General features: G+C 35.8%; 1 protein-coding gene across 1 annotated transcript; it reads right to left on the reverse strand.

Annotated features, from left to right (window-relative positions):
- Nucleotides 1-1,360: 1,360 nt before the first annotated feature.
- On the reverse strand, nt 1,361-6,785 carry LOC113232936 (innexin inx7-like). The gene is made up of 5 exons (XM_026467843.1): nt 6,535-6,785; nt 6,116-6,403; nt 5,379-5,556; nt 3,745-3,892; nt 1,361-1,621 (listed from the first exon to the last, which is right to left on the reverse strand). Exons 2-5 carry the CDS (start codon nt 6,353-6,355, stop codon nt 1,390-1,392), a joined length of 798 nt encoding a protein of 265 aa, XP_026323628.1. The 5' UTR covers nt 6,356-6,403; nt 6,535-6,785; the 3' UTR covers nt 1,361-1,389.
- Nucleotides 6,786-8,392: the final 1,607 nt, after the last annotated feature.

The following is an 8,392-nucleotide window of genomic DNA, read 5'->3' on the forward strand; positions in this document are numbered from 1 at the left end:
GCTATCGATGACGTTTGAAATAAACATTGTAGAAGACAAACGTGAACATATATTCGTTTATATAACGGCAACCCTAAAGTTTCTTACTCATTCTTCTCAACAGAATCTGTCATACGAATGAGCGGTAGAGTTTAAATGTGACGATTTGAAATGTAATTTGCTTACCTATAAAACAAAGTATCTTCAACGGTGAAAACTTACCAGGTGAAGCCTGAAAACCAGTAAATTGCTAAGGCTTTTACCTTTTTTCGACACAGTTTCACGGCTCAAGTGGCTTTGGTAACATTGAAAGTGTTGAATCAAACACTTAGGATAAAATATGTAATAAAAATGAGGACATACACTGATACGGTGTGAAAACACGATTCATAAAAATTTTCGCGATATAAAACAACACAAACTTACATAGGAAATGAAACTATTTTTCCGGATTTAAATCGCGTATATTTGTTTTTTCAAACAAACCGACGTTTCGGGCCCTTTACAGGTCCCATGGTCACGGTTGACTGAGGTGGTACAGTCTTCAACCAGTTATGTCTAATATTGATGCAAACCACCCTATTTTTCCACTATAGTTACAATAGTTATTAATTAAATACCTTATTTTTAATTTTACAAAGAAAACATTCCAATTTACGCTACATTAAGTTTTACAAATTATTTTATTGAATGAATTTTTATTAAGTTTAATTTATTATTAAGTATTAATAGAAATTAGAGTAAACTAAAACATATTAATTAGTACTGCAGTCTTATGTCTGTTTGGGATTTTTCATTAGAGGAAATACTGGATCCCAAACTGGTGGTACGGAGAAACCATCTTCCCTGTTGAAATTAGGATGTTTTTTAATTTCAATGGCCTCTCGCAGCATCCTGGGTAGATAACGGACTTCTTTTGCAAGGACCTGGGGTTTGTCAAACTTCATTGAATATGTAGGTTTATCCATGACGTGCTCGCAGACTGCAGACTTGTCGGTTTGTTTGAAAAAACAAATATACGCGATTTAAATCCGGAAAAATAGTTTCATTTCCTATGTGTAACAATCGCGAAAACCTAAGAACTCGATAACACAAACTTACGTCAAAATTTTACAAGAAATCCGCTGTATTTCATAGGTACTTACAGTACACATGCCAATGTTTTTTTTATATCAACTGAACTAAATAGAAAATGTATATATAGACTATGTACTATATACATTTTTGAAATGGCTTTAGTTTAGTATATAAAAATAAATTTTAAAATAAAGCCGATGTCCCTGTCTCAAGCAAAATTTTCATTCGAGCTAAGGTAGTATCGACGATTTTAAATGTTATATTGTTTATATTAAAGAATTACCTTTATTTTTATTTATACATATGAATTCGAACTTCAATTTCAATATATCTCTAAATGACAACAGACAAGAAATAAAAGAAACCTGGTAATACCTTCGGAAAAACAGTTTCAAGAGGATCAGCAATGTGATTCCAATTAGAGGCGTTGAGGACCCACGGGCCGAGAGAGAGAAACTGCCCGTTAAGAAATTTGTTGATAAGCCAGATCTGTAGAATCACGTGCAGCAGGTTGACCACCTCCATCGCCACCAGCCATGTTGACCACGCACGACTTATACGCAATCTGTGAAGAGGTTACAACTATTGATAAGAGATTTTAATTAGCGTTCTTATGCAATTCGTAAAGTGACTTTCAAGTAATCAGAGTATTATATTTTGCAAATGCGTGAGGTGTAACTGAACACCACAATCACAATCCAGAATTCACACAAATTTGTGTCAAAGTGTATTCCATAGCATGTAAGATTATTTGAAAAGAGCAATCCCTAGAGTTTCTTGCTCGTTCTTCTCAGGTAAATCAGCGTAGTGAACGAGCAGTAACTTAAATATGACGTTATCAAGCATTGACTTACAATTATATGGACGTCGGGTCCGCGCTAAAAAGTGTCCGAACTTATAAGGCGTTAAAATCGTATACAGAGCGTCATTCACGCTCTAGTCTTCGTTTGTTCGACTGACAGCGAAGCAAGCAAAATTAGACAGTACTGCGATGACATTACAATTTAAATTCAACGTTTTAGCTTTTTCATATTCCTTGACATGTCACTACGTTTAAATAGGTTGACTTGGGACATTTTTTTCGTGGTTTTTGTATTAGACCCGTCGTCCATTTATTTGTAAGTCAATGGTTCACACCATTATTTCTAAAAGGTTTAAATAAATTATTATTATTATTATTTATGCTACGGAATACACTTTGAATAATATTTTTGTGGAGTCGTCTTTTCATACATGTTTATCTAACAAGTAAATTTCAATTTTTAACCGACTTCAAAAAAGGAGGAGGTACTCAATTCGATAGTGTTTTTCTTTTGTAGTTTCTGTTGTAAGTCCGCCATTTGTGAACCGATTTTGATGATTCTTTTTTTGTTGGAAAGAGGGTACCTCAAAAGTGATCCCATTTAATTTTGAAGAAAATATTCGACCTCTAAGGTTGGTAAACTAGAGGATGAATGACTTTTGAGGTCGGTTTTTTAGTACTCTGTACTGAGGTTAGGTTATATAGTAAAACTTTTCAATTAAAATACTTTTAATGTAAATGTTGAACTTAGGAAATTATAATTTTAATATATGCTCCGAAATCTTATTGTAAAATTTATGCAGTTCCCCATAAAAGAATCGTCTACTGTATCTTTAAAGCCTTGAACATTTTGATGTACATATGGTAACGATTAGAATTTACTGTTGTCGTATTTACTTAGAGTTGGAGCATTCTCTTGGGACTGTTTTATATCTTGTATAATAGCGTCCTTAATATCAAAAGATAGCAAACAAGCTATGTGTCTCAGATACCTTATGGGTCAATGTAAACTATGCTCAAAAAGTTTGAAATTCCTAACAAACTTATTGATGTCAAAACAAACTATAGCATCACTATGACGTAAAATTGCAAATGTATGAATTTATATCACAGACCACATAAATACTAATTATGAGTAGCGCTTAGGTTAGAGCGACACGCTTATCCATAGCAGTTACAGTGCCACTCACAGCTTTAAATATAAAAGATCTGAGCGGCGCTGCCACTGCTCCCATCAACCTGAGACGTACATGGACAAGTCCAAAGATTCTACATGTTCTTGCAATAGTCGTATGTTAGAAATAACTATTAAAACTTTTGACTGTCTCTCGAGAACAACACAATTACAATAAGTCTTGGAATTGCAGAGTAATACGGGAAGGGGGAACAATCTGTATAAGAACATCTAACCTTGCGGTGTCACAGCTGACTGCGGTGACCACGGGACCTGTAAAGTTCCCGAAGAGCTCGTTTAATAAAAAAAAAAAAAAACAAATTAGCGATTTAGATGCGAAAAAACAAGTTTTATTTCAAAAGTCGCGAGAACTTAAGACTCGATGGTTTTGAGTCTGCCTTTTGCACGTAGTATTTGATTCTCAAAACATTCTTTACTTACTTACTTCGCTGGCTCAGCGACCCGAAACGCATCTTGGTCTCCGACCCTAAGACTCCGACCATTCGAATATTTGAAGCTCACACAGGTCTTTGTGGACTTGGTCGATCCAGCGATATTTAGGACGTCCAACCGGCCTTCTGCCAGTCGGTTGCCCCAGATATGCTCTCTTGACAGCACGATCCTCACGCATCCTCTCGACGTGGCCAAGCCAGCGAAGTAGAGCTGATTTGATCTCTCCCATAATGTTAGCCTCTTTAAAAAAATACTTTACCTGAGAATAATGTCCGTCCTGATATTAGTAAGTGTTTTTTGTAGTGAACTTTTTGATGGCACCGTTTTTCCGTTAACCGTCATATCTTCGTCTTCGATTGCCAATCTGGCAAACTGCAGGCCGTCCACTAGGGCCTTTATCCGGCCACCTGAGACAGAAAGCTCTTGTTATGATACCCATAATAATAGCCGTATAACTGCAATGTTCGTAAAAAAATATCCTTCCATATTGGAGTCCCTTAAAACTGACTGACGAACAAGTCGTGCACCTGACGGTAGGCTACACGCCTATAACAATTGCAGTGCCACTCAGAATATTGACATTAATGCTTGGTGGCAGAAATAGGTAGGAAACTATCACCGATGGTTAGAAAAGAAGCTCAAGCAGCAGAAGGTTGCCTATTTGGGTCATGTAGTGCGACATGACAGATATCATCTATTGCACACCATAATAATGGGCAAAGTAGCTGGGAAGCGGAAGGTTCAGTTAAGCAGATCGGCACCAAAACCGTGGAACAACCGTTCAGGCTAGCTCTGGACAAAGAAAGATATAGCAAAACTGACTGCCGAACTTCAACAATGGAGAGGCACTTGAAGTAGAAGAAGATATCAAACTGATAAGAACTGTCAAAACAAGAAAGAGAACCTTTTTGAAAATTTGTTACATGTTGAACCACGAAAATATAAACAGAAAATACTAAAAGCAGGACTTGTTGAATCACAAAACCAGATAATCTCGCATTCCATCATCAATTTACCAAACACTGTTTAGATACACGACGCTTCATCTAATAAAGTCGGTTAATCTGATAAGATATGTTAGGAAAACATGGGGATAGCAGGCGACTGAGCTCTATCTAAGGTCGTTTCACTTTAACTTAGTTTACTTTATAATTCGAACAATGGAAGTACCTTAAGCCTCGATTTCTATCGGAACCGCTGCCAACAAATCTCACTCATTCGTAATTTGAAACACTTTGAAATCTTGATAATGATTGATCGTAGTTTTCTAATTTAAAAAGAAAAACAAATTCTGTAATATCGTTGACAGTTCAATTACCTATTATTACAAGATTATTACAAGTTGCGACATTTTGAATTTTAAATTTTAATCACTTTGCTGCTATCTACTGGTTAATAGCTGAACGCGCTGAGCGAGCGTACAAAGGAGCGAGAAGCGAAGGACGATGATACAAATTTTAAAAGTGTAGATAGTAACAACAACAACAAAAATTTAAAAATTTATCTTTGGTAAATTTATTATGTTTATGGCGTTAGTAATACGGCCTAACGAGTCCTGAGAGTTTGATCTTCTTTTTTTTAAATTTCTAAAAGCATGTTCCACTTCTGTTTCTAATATTTCTAAATAATTTTCAGGAGCTCTTATAATCTTATTTTGGGTTCTTTTGTCGTCGAAATGTCTGTCTTGTTTCTTTGCTGAAATTTCTATTTCTTCACATTTTTCAAATAACCCCTGTCCCTTTGCCTTTTGAATTTTGATTTTATTTTATTTTTCATTTTATTTTTTGATGGAAAGTGACGATGAGGTCGAAGATGGCGACACCATGAAAACCGGTGTGTGAGCCACTTGACCAAGGACGTCGTCACAAAACGTCGCAATTGATTGATGCCTACCTTCCTTGTTTTTCCAAATATAATGAGGCGTGTAAAAGCATAGGGATTGTAGAAATAGGACGAACGGCACCCACTGGTAATAAGTATGGACGAGAGTCTCATCGGAATCTAATATCGGACCCACCCCCGGGTGGGGTAGCGCTCCACGCTGAAGGAGAGTCTCGTTGTAGTGTCTGACCTGAGACATAAAATAGACATTTATTATTAAAAGTTAGATATAAATATAAGAATAGTTGTACGGCATTCCGGATAGAGCAAGTATTTAAATATTACAAAATTTACAAATAACATAATTTTTGATACAAAGATGTAACACTATTTTTTTTTGTAAGAATAATAACATCATGATATTCAATAAACTTAAATGTTACAAATATTTAAGCGACATCCCTAGTCAGCCGCTGGTAGCTGTAAAGGTACCTGAATGAAGAAAAACTTTCATAGATGTCTCACAGATGGCGCTACGATGAAAAGTGGCAAAAACCAAAACCAAAGAACTGCAACAAGCAGCATACAAAAGTTCGTACGGTCCGGTGATACATTCTGAGGCTTAGATGGGACAGCGCCGCGCTGGTTCAACTCCACCCGGATTGAAGGACTTTTTCTTAGTATACGACCTTTGTATTAATAATTATAACAAACTAGTAGAGTAATTTCACAAAAAAATTAATAACATGGTAGGAAAATATCGTGATATTCGATAAACTTATTATAACATTTACTAATAAAATACTCACGATTGTGAACGTAGCCATAAAGAAGCAATAAGTTTGTAGAACATTAGGTGGCACACCCTCGTCCGATATACATCTAATATGTTCCCCGAAAAACTCTCTTGCACAGACCAAGATCACGCAGGCCAGTAGCAGCGTCACCGTTGCTTTATAGTGTAGTTGGAATACGAAATTCTCGATCTTTGGTTTGTTGTACTGAAGTCTCAAACGCGGCACTAAAGTGTTTACCGTTGCTGCTAACATTTTGGTGTTGGTGCATAAGAATTGCGGCGATAGGTCCTACACTATATCCTGTAAAGCAATTGTCGTTGTTAGTTTCTTTCCGAGTCTTACAATACAGTACAATGAGACAGCCCGTGTCCTTGTTCGCACCTAAATATACCAAGACTTTTAATTTATAATACATATCAGTTTTATTAGACCTTTTATATTCTGTAAAGCATTGTTGTTGTTAGTTTCTTTCTAGGTCGTACAATATAGCACAATGAGACAGTCCTTGTTATTCATTGTTCGTGCCAAAATGTACCAATGCTATCTCTCTTATAATATTAATTTTATTATCACATTCTTGTCGTCTGCAGAGATAACAAACGGGCTGATCTGTATGTCATTTTATATCTCATGATTTATGTTACGATTTGCCAGATCGGGAAATAACGAACGTCACTTCTGGGGCTGGTCCGCTTTGTTATTTATTATAATCTATTACAATGTATTTTTAATTAAAACACATTATAACAAAACAAAATGAAGTAATGACAAAAATAAAAAAGAGATTAAAGGGTGCTGCAACAGCAAATGCAGAAGGTACTAACAGGTTTTAGTTCGTAGGTCACTGGGAACTCATCCGAATATCCGAACAATTGAAACGCAAAAGAAAAGAAAAACAATGGTTATTCGACAACTTTGATAAAAACTTGGAGACAATTTTGAAATGTTTTTAAAGGTACCTATAATGGCGACATCCTACTAGACGGTATTTCATTCTCACTAGAGGTTTGCCTCTAAAAAATCGGAAGAGCAGTCCAACCTCAAAACGCGTATCGTGATGCTGTTCACGAATTTTCCTCGAGAAACTAAATTGTTATCACGACACTCATCATTAACATCATCTTCCGGGTGTCAAGATACTGAGTCCAGTGGCATCAGTCACAGCAATGGCAAAAGAACAGATTGTATGATCTAACGTTCGAATTATAGGACTACATACTAATTTAGTTTTTGCAACTGTGCTAGAAGCAATTATTGTCCTTAACATTGTTTTATTTAGATTATCATTTCAACTCGTTGTGTTTATGTATATTCTTTATCATCATTATCATAGATTTGCTAAAGGAGATAGGGGCATAGAGGTGGCTACTTACTGGGCCAAAGAAATATAATACCGGTTTTGTGTTTTATTGGTTATTGACATTGACTTGACAAGAAGAGTAAAGTTGCCTGCTTATCGATATTTTACAGGATATATCACGGAGAGTGTGCTATGGAATTACACGATTTAATTCCGCTTTCCCCTTTCCATCATCGGACTAGACGTTGGCTTGGATTCCACCCCTACGTTGTAGATATTCCAAAGATTCACACGAAGCGTTACGCTTGCACATTTATATGGCGAACGGTTATGGAGTGGAATTCTCTGCCTGCAGACTTGTTCCTGAACGTTAGAACTTGGACCTTTTCAAGGCGAGAGTGAATAGGCATTATTTGGGTGTGCATGCTATATCGGCGACTTCATCGTCACTTTCCATCAGGTGAGATGGAGGTCAAATGCAAACTTACATTTATATAAAAAAAGAAGAAGATATATCACATCATGTCTCTTTCTTGGTGGAATAAGGTCACGTCTTTAAAATGGCAAGAGAGGCTCTACGAACTACTAAAATTTTTCAGTGAGAGAATTATTTAGACAGATTATATGATTTAGATTAATTATATTTTACTTATTTACTGTCTCCTCAAATCACTATTTTTCTTATTATGCTATTGTATTGGTGTATATCAGTTTCGCATAATGTATAATCAAAATGACGGCAATTATATATTTTCCCACGCCATTGGAAGGTTTGCTGATACTTATAGCACAGGTTTCCTTTTTTTTAAATACCAGCGGTCAATGTACTGATTGTTCGATACTTATTTACTCACTATGTATGTTGTATTATTATTATGGTAAATAAAAAAAATATTATTTAATAATTCATCATGATTGAAACACAGACACTGACACAAAGACATAGGGAAAGATTAGAAGTTTTTTGCGATGTGGTGCTGGAGGAGAAT

Source organism: Hyposmocoma kahamanoa, unplaced genomic scaffold, assembly GCF_003589595.1.
Source record: "Hyposmocoma kahamanoa isolate Upper Pololo Valley unplaced genomic scaffold, ASM358959v1 78, whole genome shotgun sequence".
Lineage (NCBI taxonomy): Eukaryota > Metazoa > Arthropoda > Insecta > Lepidoptera > Cosmopterigidae > Hyposmocoma > Hyposmocoma kahamanoa.

Bases quoted from the DNA above. Each gene is read 5' to 3' on its own strand.
- LOC113232936 (XM_026467843.1), bottom strand. From the start codon at position 6,355: ATGTTAGCAGCAACGGTAAACACTTTAGTGCCGCGTTTGAGACTTCAG. The intron at 3,893-5,378 runs GTAGGCATCAAT...TTTCTGTCTCAG, and splicing joins TATTTGGAAAAACAAGGAAG to GTGGCCGGATAAAGGCCCTA. The intron at 1,622-3,744 runs GTAAAGTATTTT...ACCTCTTCACAG, and splicing joins AGGACGGACATTATTCTCAG to ATTGCGTATAAGTCGTGCGT.